Genomic DNA, 19,419 nt, shown 5'->3' on the forward strand with positions numbered 1-19,419 from the left:
TAAATGAATAGAATTAAATATATTTTGTTTTGAGAGATTTGTGAAATTCTTGAAACCTTTTGGAGACACCCCAAAATGGTGATTGGACAATATAGCACAGTGGCGAGCAGCATGGGTTTTTGGGTCAGACTTCTGCACTTAGTGTAAGTCCATAGTTAGCATGTTACAAATATTTTCTTACTTCCTTGTTCTGTTGTGCTTCAAACAAAGGTCGTACCTGGGCTTTTAAAGGGAATCGAAAGATGTTTATGAGGCCATCAGAAACACAACTTTTCTTTCATATATCTGAAGAGAAATTCTGTAGACTTTCTTTTTGGTGTAAGAGTTTTCATAAATGGGTTGGAATGCTCAGCTTGCACATTTACGCATAATCTGAGCCCCCCCAAAAAAAAATTTCATAAAGGAACTGAAGAAGCTTACTAATAATGTGACTGGTGATGGAGTTAAAGGTGGACTTGTGTAATTAGTAGCTTTTTTTTTTTGGTCTTTTTAGGGCTGCACCCGAGGCATATGGAGGTTGCCAGGCTAGGGACTGAAACTGAGCTGTAGCTGCCGCCCGTGCACAGCCACAGCAACACAGGATCTGAGCCACATCTGTGACCTGCACCATAGCTCACAGCAATCCCAGATCCTTAACCCACTGAGCAAGGCCAGGGATCAAACCTGTGTCCTCATGGATACCAGTCAGATTCATTTCCGCTGAACCAGGATAGGAACTCCCCAGTAGCCTTTAAATGTTATCTTCCAGTGTGTGTTCGTGTGCGTGAGCTGTGGTATTGTAACAGGAAAAACAGCCCCAGCTAATTATGTACTTATTTGTAAACATTTTAGATTGAAGGTGATAGAGGACTTTGTTATTTAAATTGACCCCATATGTAGCTTTTCTGGGGGGCAATGGCAGATTTACCTACCAAATTATATTTTATGAGTTTATATTTTTGTAGGTTGCATTCAAAAAATACACTAGGATAACAGCAGACTGATTCATTCGGTCTTTTAATGAAATATACTCCTACTGTTTCTGCAAAACTAATCTTACTTCCTCCCCAAACACATTTGAACTTTGGAGGTTTTTTTTTTTTTTTAGGGCTGCACCACGGCATATGGATGCTCCCAGGCTAGGGGTCCAATCAGAGCTACAGCTGCTGGCCTACGCCACAGCCACAGCCACATCAACGCCAGATCCGAGCAGCATCTGCAACCTACACCACAGCTTTCGGCAATGCTGGATTCTTAACCCACTGAGCGAGGCCAGGGATTGAACCCGAAACCTCATGGTTCCTAGTCAGATTCGTTTCTGATGCGCCATGATGGGAACTCCTGGAGTTTTCTTGAAACCATGATGTTGTCTTTTTTTTTTTTTTTTTTTTTTCTTTTTTTTCCTCCCTCAATAATTTGACTAGATGTGAGGCAAAGGCAAATTCTTTGATTATTTTTTCCTTCTTTTTTTTATAAAGTCTCTCAGATTTCTTTTTCTTTATTCCCACTTCTGCCATGTGGGATCAGGACCTGTTACTTCAAATCTTGGTCCATGTAATATTGTAACTGGTTTCGCTGACTGTGCTTTCACATTGCTAGAGAAGAACATCCAGTTTTTGGCCTGGGTTGCAAGAGCTACCTTAGTACCTCTGTAGAATGTTTTAGCTCATCCTTCCTCCTCAGCTACATTGGCCTATTCACTTTTCCTGCCTTGACACCCCTGCTCTCACTAGATTCTTCATTTAGAGTCTCCCATCATCCTCTTGGCTTATCCAGATGCTACCCAGGAGGAATTTAGCCTGGATCGCTGCCCCACCCATCCCATAGGGATCAGTGTTTTTCCTGGGTGAAAGAAAATTCACTGAAATTGCTTCCTGCGATATTTTTTGTAGGCTAATGTTATCGGTAGTTATTCACTGAGGTTTATGTCCTGTCTTTCTGACTGTGTCTACCTGGACAACCTTTAATATCTCTTTGTATCCCAGTCACTGCACAGGGAGCTGCACATGGGATGAAACACCAGGGGGCTGATTATAGGAGATAGTAATATCCTCTTCTTAATTCATTTTTTACTTGTAATTTGTATGGCCTGTATTTAAAACATGGAGTCAATATCAGCCATAAAGAATTGCTAAGATAAATTGTTGAAGTTGAAAGTATGCTTATTTATATTTACAAATAAATGAGGTTGGTCCTCCAAGGGTTATGGGTGATCTGTGTTTTCATTAACACTTTACTGAAGCAGAAATTCATTTTGCAACAGATATTTTCCTGAGCAGTCTTTGTGTTGAAGCAAGAAAAATTGGGCCAAATGGATTTGAACCAAGTCAATTAGATCTCCTTTTTTTTTTTTTTTTTTTTTGATCGTTTGGATGAAAATTTCTTCCCTGTCATTTAATAAAGTGTGACCGATTATGTTACTTTTGGTGATTGGCTAGTGTAAGATAAACACACAGAGACACTAACCCAGGTATTTTATTTTGTTAATGAAGTATAGTTGATTTACAATGTTGTGTTAATTTCTGTTGTACAGCAAAGTGATTCAGTTAGACATATGTATAGGTCCTTTTATTCTTTTCCATTATGGTTTAATCTCAGAATTTTGAGTATAGTTCCCAGTGCTATATAGTAGGACCTTGTTGTTGGGTTAACCCAGGTATTTTAAAAGAGCATTTTAAAATATTGGAGCCCTATGGGCACAGGTTAAGCTGAACTTCTCTCTCATCTCCAGAGGGGGTCTCCCTGGATCCAGTTTGGAGAGAAGAAAGGCGAGTTGGTTATAATTATTATTTTAAATCATGTCTGTTGGTTGGATGGATAAAGAGAGTTAAATATTTTCTAGGATTACAAACTCAGCATGCAGTGAATTTAATTTAAAGAATTGCTTCTGGTTTATTGACCAGCGATGTACAAAAGCTTGTTCTTACTTTCAAGGGAAAATTTTCTCTTCCCCATTAAAAAAGAGAAAGACAATTGTATTGAAAACTTTAAAAAATCACCAAGAATTCTGACATCTTTACAGAATTCATACTATCATTTTTGCCTTTTTTTCTAGGCCTTTTGAATGTGAAGAGATATTTTTATATAATTGCATAGTTATTAACATAAAATGTGTACATGCTTTTTTTCAATCAATATTATACACATTTTTATATAGCATATGTGTTTTTTTTGGTATGTGATGGAAACTCATAGAAGTGAGGTATAGATATTTTATGGCATCTGAAATGTATCACTGAATTGTTTGAAAGTTTTTAAAGTACATGGTTAAACTACAGTTAGTTCAACAATTAGATTTACAGTTAGTAAAGGCTGCTTTGTGTTTATCTTGTTCAGAGGAGAAAGTATTACTCTGCTCTATGTACGAAAAATTTTGCTAGCTGCTGTGGTGTTCAAAAGACTGACTTAGGATGTCAGAAGAAGAGATAAATGCTCAAAAAAATTGTGTTGGAAAAATGTTATATAACTTAAAAGGAATAATTCAGTGGTTTAAAAAATAATTCTGTGGTCTTTGGGAGACTCAAAGTTATGCAACCATGATCATGATTTTAGAACATTTTCATCGCCCAGGAAAGAAACCTCATACCCCTGAGAAATGACTCCCCAGTCCCTCCTCCCCCTCCCGGGCCACTGGCAACCACTAATCTGCTTTCCATCCATGTGTTTTTGCCTATTCTGGGTATTTCAGATAAATGGAACCATGCAGTGTGTGGTCTTTTGTGAGTGGCTTCTTTCACTAGCATAACATTATAGGTTCATCCCTGTCTTAGCACATTTCAGTGCAGGAAGACCTTGAAGATACTGCAGGTTTGGTTCCAAACCATGACAATAAAGCAAATATCACAACAGAGAATCACAATTTTTTTGTTTGTTTCTCAATGTATAGAAAATCTATGTTTACACTATACTGTAATCTAGTAAGTGTGCAATAACATTATGTCTAAAAATGTATATATATATATCCTAATTAAAAAACACTTTATTGGAGTTCCTGTTGTGGCTCAGCAGGTTAAGAATTCGACTGGTATCCATGAGGATGCAGGTTTGATCCCTGGCCATGCTCAGTGGGTTAAGGATCTGGCATTGCTGTGAGCTTGGTGTAGGCTGGCAGCTACAGCCCCAGTTCAACCATGAGCTCAGGGAACTTCCATATGCTGCAGGTGCAACCCTAAAAAAGGAATAGAATAAAACAAAACAAAACACTTTATTGCTGAAAACTGTTAACCATCATTTGAGCCTTCAGTGAATTGTGGTCTTTTTGCAATAATAATATCAAAGATCCCTGCACACAGATCCCCATTACAAATGTATTAACAGTGAAAAGTTTGAAATATTGTAAGAATTACCACAATGTGACACAGAGACACAAAATGCGTAAATGCTGTTGAAAAAATGGTGCAGTAGACTTAATGCAGGTTTGCCAGAAACTTGTAATCTGTAAAAAATACGATATTTGCGAAGCACAATAAAGCAAAGGGCAATAAAATAATTTCTTTTTATTGTCACATGATATTCCATTACATGGATATACCACATGTATGTATCCGTTTGTGAGTTGATGGACATTTGTATTGTTTGTACTTTTGGATATTGTGAATAATGCTGCTACAAACATTCATGTGTAGGTGTTTGTGTGGACACATCTTTTCAATTCACTTGGGTGTGTAGCTAGGAGTAGAATTGCTGGCTCATATAATAATTCAACATGTAACCTTTTGAAGAGCTGCCAGACTGTTTCTGAAGTGGCAGTACCATCAGAGAGAGATGTATGAAGATTCCAATTTCTTACATCTTTTTCAACACTTATTATGTCTTTTTGATTATAGCCATGCTGGTGGGTGTAAAATGGTGTTGCTTTGTGGCATCAATTTACACTTGATAGCTAAAAATGCTGGACACCTTTTCGTGTGCTTTTTGACATTTCTGTGCCTTCTTAGAGAAATGTCCATTCAGACCCTTTGTTCATTTTTATTTATTATTTTCTGATTTATTTTTAAAAAATGTATTGGAGTATAGTTGATTTACAATGTTGGGTTAGTTTTGGGTGCATAGCAAAGTGAATCAGTTACATATGTATGTGTGTGTGCATATATGTGTATGCATTCTTTTTCAGGTTTTTTTCCCCATATGGGTTATTACAAAATATTGAGTAGAGTTCCCTATGGTATACAGTAGGTCCTTATTGTTTATCTATTTTATTTATTTATTGGCTGCCCCACGGCATATGGAGTTCCCAAGCCAGGGATCAGATCCAAGCTGCAGTTGCAGCCCAAACCACAGCTGCAGCAATGCCAGATCCTTGATCCACTGGGGATCAAACCTGTGTCCAGCACTTCCAAGATGCTGCTGATCCCATTGCACCACAGCAGGAACTTCTATTTATCTATTTTATATATAGCAGTATGTATCTGTTGATCCCAAACTCCTAATCTACCCCTCCCCCATGCCCATTTTAAAACTGAGTTGTCTTTTTACTATTGAATTGAAAAAATATTTTTTTTAGTGGCGAATTAATTTTAGTGGCAAAACATTAGAAAGAGTTTTTCATATGTGAATACCACAATCAATAGCAGACTTGTATTTTCATGTCCCTTTAAAACACATAAAATGATGATTGAAGAAGCAATAACATGTTGAGGGGAACATATCAGGATGCAGGAAGAGGGAACATATGTAATTTGTAAAGGCACAGTCTAGAAATAGCCCTATTTTGATTTATTTTTAGTCATGGTATTTAATTTATTCTGGAATTTTCTTTCTTTCTTTCTTTTTTTTTTTTCTTGTCTTTTTGCCATTTCTTGGGCCGCTCCCAAGGCATATGGAGGTTCCCAGGCTAGGGGTCCAATTGGAGCTGTAACCACCGGCCTACACCACAGCCACACCAACGCGGGATCCAACTCGTCTGCAACCTACACTACAGCTCACGGCAACGCTGGATCCTTAACCCACTGAGCAAGGCCAGGGATCAAACCCTCAACCTCACCTCATGGTTCCTAGTCGGATTTGTTAAACCACTGAGCCATGACAGGAACTCCAATTCTGGAATTTTCAACAGGAGGCTTTTTGGTTGTTGTTTTTTGGCCATGCCCATAGCATGTGGAAGTTCCTGGGCAAGAGATGAACCCTGGCCACAGCAGCAACCTAAGCCATGTCAGTGACAACACTGTATCCTTAACATGCTAAGCCACCAGGGAACTCCCAAGACATTTTTATGTTTAACCATAAACATTTTTTCTCTCCCTCCCTTCCGTCTTCCCTCCCCTTTCTTTCTTTCTTTCTTTCTTTCTTTCTTTCTTTCTTTCTTTCTTTCTTTCTTTCTCTCTTTCTCTCTTTCTCTCTCTCTTTCTTTCCCCTTCTTTCTTTCTTTCTTTCCCCTTCTTTCTTTCTTTCTTTCTTTCTCTCTCTCTCTCTCTCTCTCTTTCTTTCTCTTTCTTTCTTTCTTTCTTTCTTTCTTTCTTTCTTTCTTTCTTTCTCTCTCTCTCTCTCTCTTTCTTTCTTTCTTTCCTTCCTTCCTTCCTTCCTTCCTTCCTCTCTCTCTCTCTCTCTCTCTCTCTTTCTTTCTTTCTTTCATGGCTGCACTGCAGCATATAGAGGTTCCTGGGCTGGAAGTCGAATCAGAGCTGCAGCTGTGTCCTGCGCCACAATTGGCAGATCCACAATTGGCAGGATCCTTAACCCACTGAGCAAGGCCAGGGATTGAACCTGCATCCTCACGTAGACTGTGTCAGGTACTTAATCCACTGAGCCACAATGGGAACTCTAAGGCAGAGGTTTTTAATGTGTTCTGGGGAATCTCTCAAGGATTGCGGATGGAGAGGGTGATAGGTGGGAGACTTTACAAGGGCCAACCAGAGGAAGTTCAATTTTATGTGTTTTATTTGCTTCACTTCAGGGTATAATTTTCTTTGGAAAAATATACCACAGTTAGAAAATATTGAAAGCCAAACCTCACTTTGATTCCAAGCATATTTTTCTTAAATATTTATACAGCCCTCAGAAATTAGGTTTCCACTGTCATACAGAAACAGTAAATAGAAATATTTCTCCACACGTGCTTGCAGGGTAAGTAGTAATATGGGGCAAAGTTCTATCCTCTTTCCCAAGATGTCTCATGTGGGTAAGATAGCTTTTGTGGAGTTCCTGTTGTGGCGCAGTGGTTAACGAATCCGACTAGGAACCATGAGGTTGCGGGTTTGATCCCTGCCCTTGCTCAGTGGGTTAGGGATCTGGCGTTGCTGTGAGCTGTGGTGTAGGTCGCAGACGCGGCTCGGATCCTGCGTTGCTGTGGCCCTGGTATAGACTGGTGGCTATGGCTCCGATTAGACCCCTAGCCTGGGAACCTCCATGTGCTGCGGGAGCGGCCCAAGAAATGGCAAAAAGACCAAAAAAAAAAAAAAAAAGATAGCTTTTGTTTAAGTTATAGGATTTGAATTCATTTTCCAACAGTGGAGATATGCTTCTGAAAACTAACCTGGCTATTAAGCTATTTTATTTATTTTTAATTTATTTTTTATTATTTTATTTTAATTTATTTTTGTTTTTTTATTAATTTTTATTAAAGTATAATTGATTTACAATGTTTCTTCAATCTCTGTTGTATAGCAGAGTGACCCAATCACACACTGTTCCATGTGCTGTGTAGTAGGAGCCCATTGCCTATCTATTCCAAATAGAATAGTTTGCATCCCCAAACCCCAAATTGCCCATCCATCCCACTCCCTTCCTCCTCCCCCCCGGGAACCACAAGTCAGCTCTCCTTGGCTATGATCTGTTTCTGCTTTGTAGATAACACCATCTGCACCACATTGAGATTTCACAAATAGGTGATATCATATGGTATTTGTCTTTTTCTTTCTGGCTCACTTCACTTACTATGAAAATCTCTAGTTTCATCCATGTTGCTGCACATGGCATTAGTGTGTCTTTTTTATGGCTGGAGTAGTATTCCATTGTTTATATGTACCATATCTTCTCTTAAAAATTTTACTATTTTATGATTTTTATTTTCTCCATTATAGTTGATTTACAGTGTTCTGTCAATTTCTACTGTACAGCAAATCAACCCAGTCATACATATATATATTCTTTTTCTTACATTACCCTCCATCATGTTCCATCATGAGCAACTAGATGTAGCTCCCTGTGTTATACAGCAGGATCTCTTTGATTATCTACTCCAGATGCAGCAGTTTGCATCTATGAACCCCAAATTTCCAGTCCATCCCACTTCCTCCCTCTCCCTCTTGGCAACCACATGTCTGTTCTCCAAGTCCATGAGTTTCTTTTCCATGGAAAGGTTCATTTGTGCCATATATTAGATCCAGATATAAGTGATATCATATGTTATTTGTCTTTTTCTTTCTGAATTACTTCATTTAGTATGAGAATCTCTAGTTCCATCCATGTTGCTGCAAATGGCATTATTTTGTTCTTTTTTAATGGCTGAGTAGTATTCCATTGTGTATATGTACCACATCTTAATCCATTCATCTGTCAAAAAACATTTAGGTTGTTTCCATGTCTTAAGAATTGAGGACAGGGCTTGGTTTGCAATAGGGTTTCAACAAATATTTGTTGAGTGAATGAGTTAAAAGGACCAAAGAACTATCTTGGATCTTCACTTTGCTCTGAGATGAGGTGTAGCCAAGGGGATTCTTTCATTTTAGAATTTAATTCTATCTGAAATCCCAGTATCCATATTTCATCAGACTGTGAGATTTCACTTTTCTTTTTCTTTTTATGGGCACACCTGCAGCAAATTGAAGTTCTACAGCTAAGGTTCGAACTGGAGCTGCAGCTTCTGACCTACATTATAGCCACAGCAATGTGAGATCTGAGATGCATCTATGACCTGCAGCTTTCAGTAATACTGGAGCCTTAACCCACTGTGCAGGGCCAGGGACCGAACCTGCATCCTTATGGATACTAGTCAAGTTCTTAAGCTGCTGAGCCACAATGGGAACTCCTACAATATCCATTTTTTGCCCCAATCATAATAATTTGGGCCTTTTATACCACCTCATTACAGGCAGCCCAGTCTTTTAACTGAAATCTTATTCCCAGGTATCTTTCCACCTAATCCTTTCTGTCTGGAACCATATTCAAAGGCACCTCCTCCATGGGGGTGCCCTGAATTAAGTCTCCCTTGCTAAAGGAAGAGCTCCTATCTTTAAGGGAGCTAAATGAGAAAACACTTACCTACTCCTATTCCAGGAATTAACTCTTTTTGGGGTGATTGATAGAGCAAACCTCCATTTCCTATAAAGTAGTGGTTTGTTTTTTGTTTTTTGTGTTTTTTTTTTTTTGTGTGTGTTTTTTTTTTTTTTTTTAGGGCTGCACCTGCAGCATATGGAAATTCCCAGGCTAGGGGTCGAATTGGAGCTGTAGCTCCAAGCCTATGCCACAGCCACAGCAATGCAGGATCTGAGCCATGTCTGCAACCTACACCACAGCTCACGGCAATGCTGGATCTTTAACCCACTGAGTGGGGCAAGAGATTGAACCTGCATCCTCATGGATACTAGTCAGTTTTTTTACTGCTGAGCCATGATGGAAACTCGTAAAGTAATGTTTTTTAACTGGGCTGATTCCTCAGCCTCCTACCCACAGGATGCTGGCAATGTCTGGGGACATTTTTGGTCATGATGACCTGGGATGAGGGGAGGTGCTTCTGGTATCTAGGGAATGGAGGCTGAGGATTCTGCTAAACCTTCTATAATGCCAATGAATGGGATAGCCTCCAGCAGCAATGAGTTGGCCCAAAAGATCAATTGTGTCAAGGCTGAGAAACTCTAGAGCAAATCTTACATCTTTCTGCAAAGGTACTGTGTTGCCCTTTGTATCTCCAAAATATAGTAAGTTTATTCCTTGTGCCTCATTCATTTATAAGTCTTCAATATGTTCTGGAAATTCCATTTCAGTACCATTTATTGTTCCTCTACCTGCATAAAATATAGGTGGACTTTCACATCCTTTTTTTTCATCTTAAAGCATCTACTTCTCTCCTGTGTATAAATGCTTGTACTGGACCACACCCCTTTTGAGAACCACTCACAGTGTGGTTTAAATCAATCAGCGCAGTCAGCTTTTATTTGGAACAACTGTCTGTTCCAAATAGTCGACTTTGAGAATTCCAAGAAACATAGTAGTGGTCTTTGCAGAAACAGAGAAATATTTGTCTTAATGATGAACCCATTTCCCAACTTTCTGCAACATAAAGAATCTCCCTAATTTTGGAATTAGTTTCCAGAAAGTTTCAAAGTTTTCTTTACCAATTCATTTGGATTTTCCCTTCTCTTATTTGTTTTAGCAAATCAACAATTTTCCAAGCATGTGGCTTAGGTTTGGGCCAGCAGATGATCTATGGTAGACCCAAGGTTAAGACTTTTTCACTGTTAGGTACCTCATGTGTAAAACTATGTTATAGGTTCTTGACTTCAGAAGTAAGATTCCTGTAATGATTGTCTTCTATACCTTTATCACATTATGTTAAAGGAGTGATAGGAGTGATGAACAGGAAATCAAAAGCAAGACCACATTCTAGGCAATTACACATATTGACTTGTTCCTCAGATCATTTATTTATAAGATTATCTCTGTAGTTTGATGTGCCAGGGTTTAATTAAGAATTGCTAATGGATGAGCACCGATTTATCTACATAAATAGGTCTTGGACAAGAAGCAACAGACATTTTGACAGTATTCATTAAATAAAGATGTAATTGCTTATCAAATACACGAAACTAATTTAGAAACCTATCAATTGAGTCTTCTTGATTCCAGTAAGGAAGAAATTATTATTGACTTTCTCTGATGCAAGAAGATTGGATTAGACAATCATGACTATTCCTTTTAGGTGTAAAATCTGTGATTTTTGTGATTTATTCTCTCTACCAGCCAAAACTGATAACAGATGTCTTCAGGAGTTTTAAATGAGGTCAGATATGGAACCAGGTCAGTAGCCATGATTGTGTGACACAGTTAATTTGAAAGGAAGGAAATAACAGGACAGATGGTCTGATGGTTTAGGGGTTTAGAGACTTGCCTCTTTTCACTTATATGAGTTTTACTAATCAATTCCTTTAATATAGTTACATAAGGAGCTTTACTAATATTTAATTACTGACATTTACTGCTTAAACTATGCTCAGAGGCAAAGAATCTAAACATTTTAATCAGAAGGATAAGTTTGATTTATGGCTTTTTCTTAGGTGTGTGACTTTTTTTTTATCAGATTAAGCACTTTTGAGTCTCTATTTTCTTAAAATATAGGTTATTTGTCTCTGAGGTGCCTTACTTTTCAATGATTTATTCAACAAGTATTTATTAGGAGCCTTTATATTCTAAACACCATGGAAGATTCAAAGATCAATAAGCGCCTAAAGAACTTTGTGTATATGCAGATCAATGTTCTTATGCTTCCTTTTGTCTCTGTCGGACACTTTGTTTCCAATGCCTGGTTTGGTTTAGTAATCACCAGATTATGTGCACAAGGCAGTTTGCTGAATGCAGGAAGAAAATACTAGACCTTCTATTCTGATTTGCTTTTTAACCTTTTCTTGGGGTAAATGCTTAATTGGATAGTTTCAAATTTATAGAAAAGTTGCAAAAATAGTATAAAGAACCCCTTTATTTCCACTCCTAGATTCATTAATTATTAAAAATTTCCCCAGTTTTGCTTTATTATCCCTCTCCCAATACTACACAGTATTGGGGTTCTCTTTCCCTCTTAGAGACATGGGATATCTATCTATCTATCTATCTATCTATCTATCTATCTATCTATCTATTATCTATCTATCATCTGTCTGTCTACCATCTCTCAGGGATGTATACAGATATACATAACATGGTTCATTGCCCTGAATACTTCAGTGAGTATTTTCAAGACCATGCTCTCACTTGACCTTGGTATAATAATTAAAATTAAGAAAGTTAGCATTGGTACAGTACTATTATCTAATTTACGGTCCATATTTAGATTGCATCACTCTCCCAATAATGTCCTTCACAGCTTTTTTTAAAAATCCCCGTCAAGAATTGAACGTTGCATGTAGTTGTCATTTCTCTTTAATTTTTCCAAATATGGAACGGTTTTAACAGTTTTAAATAGTACTGGCTAGCTATTTGGTACCATTTCCCTCAATCTGAGGTTGTCTGGCTTGCGCATTTTTGGCAGGGACACTCCAGAAAGGATGTCATGTCTTTTATGGTGCATGCAACATCTGTTGATCTCTTTGCTAGTGATGTCAAGTTTGATCAGTTGGTTAAAGCCGTCTTCCAGGTTTTTTCCCACTTTTCTCTACAGAGGAGGAAGAAATGTGACGTACTCTTATATTGAGGCAAAGGAGAATTCAATTCAATACATCTAGTTTAGGGTTAACTGACACAAAAAAGGGGAGTGGACCTGTTTTGGGTTGTCGCGTTTATTAAATCTAAACATGAAGTGGGAATCTTTAGCTCCGTATTATCTGTATTTACATAAATGAATTATTTACAAGTATTTACTGAGAACTGAATTTGGTTAAGGTGTTATTACTCCAAGTTCTCTTCAAAACCTTAGCTTGCTTCCTAGAATTCTAGTCAGGTCAGCACCAAAAGTATATATATTGCTTTGTTAATTAGGGTGATGAGATATATATATAAGGACTAGGGGAAAACATGGAAACCTACAGGGAGCATTTGGAATTTCCTAGTTCAAAGAAGCCTCATAAAGACTTGTGAAAACAGAACTAGAAAACAAAAGATTATAAATAACTTAATTTGTAGGACAAAAATTAGGTAAAGGACAAACAATTGTGAAGACCATAGGTAGCCTCGTGATTTATAAACTAATTTTTCTGTTTTTTTTTTTCCCTCTAAAATAGCCATAATTTTTATAGTTTGTTGTACTCTTAAAAAGGTCACCGTTTTTGGAGTTCCCTTGTGGCACAGTGGGTTAAGAATCTGGTGTTGTCATTGCAGTGGCTTGGGACACTGCTGTGGTGCAAGTTTGATCCCTGGCTGGGAAACTTGCACATGCCACAGGCAAGGCCAAAAAAAGAAAAGAAAAACAAAATCACGTTTTTTGACTGTCAGAGGACTTATTGAGTTTTCTTTAGTGTTCGTTTAGTATTTTGGATATCTCTAGTAGAGGTACTAGCATAAAATAAAGGGATCTAACATTTGTGACGCTGGAAAAATGAAAGCAAGTCATTAGAGGCAAGCAGAAATGGGTAACATTTAAAAGAGTAGACTGACGGAGTTCCCGTCGTGGCGCAGTGGTTAACGAATCCGACTAGGAACCATGAGGTTGAGGGTTAAATCCCTGCCCTTGCTCAGTGGGTTAACGATCCGGCGTTACCATCAGCTGTGGTGTAGGTTGCAGATGCGGCTTGGATCCCACGATGCTGTTGCTGTGCCATTTAATTTGTTTGCATTTTGTTTTGTGCTTCTTCCTTGCCTGCCCCCAATCTTCAGAAAGGAGCTCATTGCCAAGCTGGATCAGGCAGAAAAGGAGAAGCTGGATGCTGCTCAGCTGGTTCGGGAATTCGAGGCACTGACAGAGGAGAATCGGACGTTGAAGCTGGCCCAGTCCCAGTGTGTAGAACAACTGGAGAAACTTAGAATACAGTATCAGAAAAGACAGGGCTCGTCCTAACTTGAAACTTTTCAATGTGAGCGTAAGAGGTTGGTGCCAGCTATGCGCTGGCCAAAAGATTTTTATTTTAAAGGGATAATGAGTAAAACCTATGCTTCTCCTTATTACCCACATGCCAAATGTCTGTACTAATGAGTTTAATGCTTGCCAGATCCAGTTAGAGAGAAGGGATATTTTATTTTAAACAAGGTGATTAAAGCAAACCTATTACCAGACGTTTTCAGAGCTCATAATTCATTTCCAAAGATATATATTTTTTTCTTGTTTAGCAAGATATGGCCATACTGTCTATCAGGGTAAAAATGCTAGAAATAGAATATTGCCTGACTCCGCTAAGGATCATGAACACAATTAAGCCATGGAACAAAGTAGTAAGATGCTCACTGCAGTTTCACATCTGCATATTTTTAATTTTCACATCTTTATTATTTCGACTTGCTCCATTCTGAACTGTCAAAAACTTCTCTGCCTATGTTTATGTTCACCAGAGTTAGATTTAATCCCTTACTGATTGAGCTAAGAATAAATGGTTGCATATCATAAAAGCTTTCTCATGAAAATATTAGTGGAAAGCATGTTTGTGCCAGAAGCACATTTGCTAGTGCTAACTTGCTGTTGTAATAAAAAGCTGATAAGGCAGCATTTTCTTCATGCCACGTTACCTCCTGGTAAACATCCCTGCTTTTGCTTGTGTGTGTTCTGGGGGAAACAGAAAAGCATTGTTTGGACATTCTTCGGTGAGTTCCCATGTAACCATCAGCAAAATTCTATTATTCTGTTTTGGATTTAAAGTGATGTTTTGAATCAGTGATAACTAATAAGAATATATGAGTAAATTCAGGATTAAAATGATTTGTTCCTTGTTCTATCCATCACCATATTTTCCCAAATTGATCTCTATGTTTTATGTCCATTTCTATTCCTGTAACTTCTTTTTCATTAAACACAGATCAAAACCTTCAATCTGTATTTTGTCCTTTTCGTAACCACCCTTTATGCTGAAAGTTGGGATTGGCTAACCCTTGTCAGAATTTGTTCTTAGTTGTATTTGGAAGGGCCCAAAAACACCAAAGTCCTTTTCTTAGAAAGACTATGGTTTCTCATATAAGATAACTCAGAGCTATGGAGTTCCCCTCGTGGCTCAGTGGTTAACGAATCCGACTAGGACCCATGAGGTTGCGGGTTCGATCCCTGCCCTTGCTCAGTGGGTTAAGGATCCGGCGTTGCCATGAGCTGTGATGTAGGTTGTAGACAAGGCTCGGATCCTGCACTGCTGTGGCTCTGGCGTAGGCCGGCGCTACAGCTCCAATTAGACCCCTAGCCTGGGAACCTCCATATGCGCAGGAGCGGCCCAACAAATGGCAAAAAGACAAAAAAAACCAAACAAACCAAAAACTCAGAGCTCTAATAGGAATATGATGCATTTGTGTCTTAAATATTTGTCCAGAAAACACAAAGGAGAACAGTTGACTAAAATAATAAGATGCTGTGGGATAGACATTTTGTTATCAATTGGTGGTGATTTTACCCCCAAGGGACATTTGGCAAAGTCTGGGGACATTTTTGCTGTTGTCACGACTAGGATGAGGGGGTGCTACTGGCATTTAGAGGGTAGAGGCCAGGGTTGCTGCTGGACATCCCGCAATGTATAGGACAGCACCACAGCAATAAACTGTTTGGCCCAACGTGCCAGTGGCACCCAGGTTAAGGCACCCTGGGTTAGACTAATTCCTGGGTAGTTGGGCAAATGCCAAGTGGAAATTCGATGCAGGGTCATGGGCTTCTTATCGTGTGGGCTGTTTCCATAAGGTCCTTAGCATCCTGACCCTCTGTCTCCTCATTTGTAAAATGAAGCATTTTGATCTCAAAGTTTGAATGTTAGATGAACCTATTTTCCCTTAAGTTGCTTTAACATTTAACCAAAAATGAAAGTCCCTGTTATCTTGGTAGAGTCTTCTTTGTAAAATAACCTCAGGGCTTATAAATACTAATATGAGGGAGGAATTGTTCACTCAATTTATATAAATCCAGGGTTATGGAATGGGAGGATGAAGGGCAAATTACCAATCTTTGAATAAAAGAATTAGTTTTTGAATATAACTATATATAGTAGATATAATATACATATAGTATATATAATTATGTAAGTTTTTAAATGTAAGAGTTAGTTTTGATCACCAAGAGGATTACACTTATTTACAGAATTCAACCAGTCATGGCACCTTATAAAAAATGAGAAGGGAGGACAAGGCAATGTAATTCTAAAATCTCTTTGCTTCAGCAGAATGAAAAACTAATTTAACAAGGTCAAAATGTTTGAACACACTGTTATTAAGGAGATATTGAGTAAACAGTTTTCATATCTGTGCTAATATCAGCCTGAAATTTTATAATGTTTCCAAAAGATATTTATCCATAACTCAAAAGCAGGCATTTCTCTGGGTGTGTGTCGATTTTATTATTTTGTATTGAAGTACAGTTGATTTATAGTGTCATATTCATTTCAGATATACATCAGTGATTCACCATAAGTGTATGTTTTTTTCTTTTTTCCTTCTTACAGCTGCACCTGAGATATACAGAAGTTCCCAGGCTAAGGATCGAATCAAAGCTGTAGCTGAGGCCTAAGCCACAGCCATAGCAATATCAGATCTGAGCCACATCTGTGACCTACACCACAGCTTGTGGAAATACTGGGTCCTTGGCCCACTGAGCAAGGACAGGGATCAAATATGCATCCTCACCGACACCATGTTGAATCTTAACCTGTTGAGCCACAATGGGAACTCCCACTGTATGTGTTTTAAACAGACTTTTATTCATTAAAAATATGAAAACGTCACCTACTTTTGTAACATTGTCTGAGAAATCTAAAGGCAAAATTTCTTATATTGTCCATTTCATCTTTTCATTCATTTGACAAATTTCCCCCAATCTTATTTACCACTGCCTAGCATCTACGTAGCACAGAATTATTTAAGAATTTTCTACCTTCAAATAATGTTCTTCTATCAGCAATAATGAAAATTTTATAGAGCATTAAAAATGAGCACAGAGGTTCTATTAATATTAAGATGAAGGTGCTTGCTTTATAGCTAGAATTTAAGAAAAATGTAAACCACATTATACTCCATAATTGCTCTGCTAAAGAATTTGCTCTTTGTGGGCCATTTAGATTATGCAGACTTGAAGAGAATGTGGTTACACTTGACTCAACTTAAATCTCTACTTACTAGTGTTGGTATCTCTATGTCATTCTGGTAACTGGGCTTGAATATATCATTAACTCAGTACAAACAAAGAACTAAAAGCCATCTAGAGTTCAAATTCAGTTCAACAAGTTTACTCTTACTTACCAAGGCAGAGTAACAAGAGAAATGCAAATATGATTGATACCATCCCAGCCTTCCACACTTTGGGGGCAGAAAATAGTCTTCTCAGAGGATGTATGCGGGGCGGGGGGAAGTGAGAAACGAAGTTGGGAAGTTCTGCTGGACTCTAGTTTTGGGATAGTTTGGACAAAATAAACATTTTGAAAAGAGGGGTGAATGATTGGGGCTGGAATTGATGATAATCAGTAGGGTTGCGGTGCATGGGATGGATGGAACCAGACTAGAGACTCGAGGTGGCTAATAAGGAAGAGTGTGCAAAGAGGCAGAGTGGCAGCACCTGAGATGCAGTGTCAGACTAGGAGGGTGGAGAGACATAATGAGAAGGAGAATCCACGTGCCTTCTGACGGATGGTGTGTGTGTCACCGACATAAGGAAGATGAAGAGAGGGAATGTTTAATGACCCCCTCCTGTGCCAGACAATCCGGGTTCATCATGAAGGCTGTATTAATTAATTCTCAGAACAACCTGAGAGGTTATGCCCATTTGCCAAAAGCAGAAAGAAAGGTTATGTAATTTGTATAATATTCTCTAGAGCTGGGATTCAAATGCAAATGGACATTATCCTTCCTTCACTTCTTTCTAATTTCTTTTGTTTCTCTCTTTCTCTCTCTTTCTTTCTTTTTGCTTCCTTTTCCTTCCTTCCTTTCTTCCCCCCCTCCCCCTCCCTCCCTTCTTTCCTTCCTTTCTTCCTTCACTTCTTTCTACTTTCCTTCCTTCCTTCCTTTCTCTCTCTCTCTTTCTTCCTTTCTCTCTCTCTCTTTCTTTCTTTCTTTCTTTCTTTCTCTTTCCTTCCTTCCTTCTTTCCTTCCTTCCTTCCTTCCTTCCTTCTTTCCTTCTTTCTTTCTTTCTTTTTTCTTTCTTTCTTTCTTTCTTTCTTTCTTTCTTTCTTTCTTTCTTTCTTTCTTTCTTTCTTTCTTCTTTCTTTCTTTCTTTCTTTCTTTCTTTCTTTCTTTCTTTCTTTCTTTCTTTCTTTCTTTCTTCTTTTCCCTCCTTCTGCCCTTCCTTTCTTCCTCTCTCTCTCTTTCTTTCGTTTTCTTCTATTTATTGAGTGAGTGCTCTCTGTCAGGCATTCTAGAAGATGCCAGGGGCATAACAGTGAACAAAAGAAACATGAGTTCTGCTCTCAAGGAACTCTTAGCCTAGTAAGAGAAGTATACATTTAACTTAAATACCTACCTGGGGTAGTCTTAAAAATATCCAAAAAACCCCTCAAAATGTACAGCTTACCTTTCCACCTCTTTAGTGTAGGGTGGACTTAAAGACTTGCGTGTAAGAAACAGAAGAAAGCAGAAATGGCAAAATGTGACCTCTAAGCCTAGGTCCTAAAGACATAGGGCTTCCTTCACATCTGCTCTCTTAGATCACTTACCCTGGGTGAGCCGGCTGCTGTGTTCTGAAGAGGCTCCAGCAGGCCTCTGAGGAGGCCCATATAGTAAGGAACTGTGGCCACAGGAATGAACTTTGCAGCAGGTCTTCCAGTCCAAGGCTGCAGCCTGGCCAATGTCTTGACTGCAGCCTCCTGACCGACTCTGAGCCAGAACGGCTTATCAAGATGCTCCTGTTCCTGATTCAGAAACTTTGAGATAGTAAAGGTTGTTTTAAGCCAGGAAATGTTGGGGGGATTTGTTATGCAGCAATAGATTAAAACATACAACAAATAAAAAAGGTAAGTACCAAACAAAAAAGAAATATAGTCTAGGAGTTCATATAAGAAAGAATCTGCGATGAGGAGTTAAAAATGTTTTCCTTAAAGTAGTGACTACTGAGCTAAGTTCTGATGGATGACTTAGAGCTAAAGAGACAAAGAAGGCAAGAGGAAGAAAGTGTCTCAACAAAGCGAAGTGTATACAAAGGCCCTGTGACTTGTTCAAAGTCTTGGATGGGGGCCAGGGTGGCTGAGCATGAAGAGATATGGGGAGTGTGGTTGCAGAATGAAGCAGGACTTTGAAGGTCCTACCAAGAATTATGGCCTTGGAAAACTGGACAGATGAATGTAAATTAATGAAACTAGAATGCACAAAAATAAACTCAAAGTGGCTTAGAGAGATAAACATAAGACAAGACACTATAAAACTCCTAGAAGATAACATATGCTCTGGCATCAACCATACAAACGTGTTCTTAAGTCAGTCTCCCAAGGCAATAGAAATAATAACAAAAGTAAACCGATGGGACCTAATCAAACTTAAAAGATTTTGCACAGAAAAGGGAACCATAAAAAAAAAAAAAAAGGCAATGTACGGAATGGAAGAAAATGGTTGCAAATGATGCAACTGATAAGGGCTTAATCTCCAAAATACACAAAAAAACACATACAACTCAATGGCAAAACAAAAAACAAATGAAACAAAACAAAAAACCCAATTGAAAAATGGGCAGAAGACCTAAACAGACATTTCTCTAAAGAA

General features: G+C 38.4%; 1 protein-coding gene across 4 annotated transcripts in view; it reads left to right on the top strand.

The window, feature by feature from the left end:
• Window positions 1–14,581, top strand: part of MAP3K7CL (MAP3K7 C-terminal like) — a 45,921-nt gene extending 31,340 nt beyond the window's left edge. For all 4 annotated transcript variants that reach the window (XM_084991910.1, XM_084991907.1, XM_084991909.1 and 1 more), the window contains one exon: window positions 13,438–14,581. In XM_084991910.1, coding sequence (XP_084848036.1) covers window positions 13,438–13,618 — 181 coding nt within the window. In that variant the 3' untranslated portion in view covers window positions 13,619–14,581. The remainder of the gene's footprint in view (window positions 1–13,437) is intronic.
• The last annotated feature ends 4,838 nt before the right edge of the window (window positions 14,582–19,419 follow it).

Source organism: Sus scrofa, chromosome 13 (assembly GCF_054392235.1).
Source record: "Sus scrofa isolate SSC_HxYL_T2T_F1_AM1 chromosome 13, Sscrofa_HxYL_maternal_Yorkshire_Landrace_v2.0, whole genome shotgun sequence".
Taxonomy (NCBI): Eukaryota; Metazoa; Chordata; class Mammalia; order Artiodactyla; family Suidae; genus Sus; species Sus scrofa.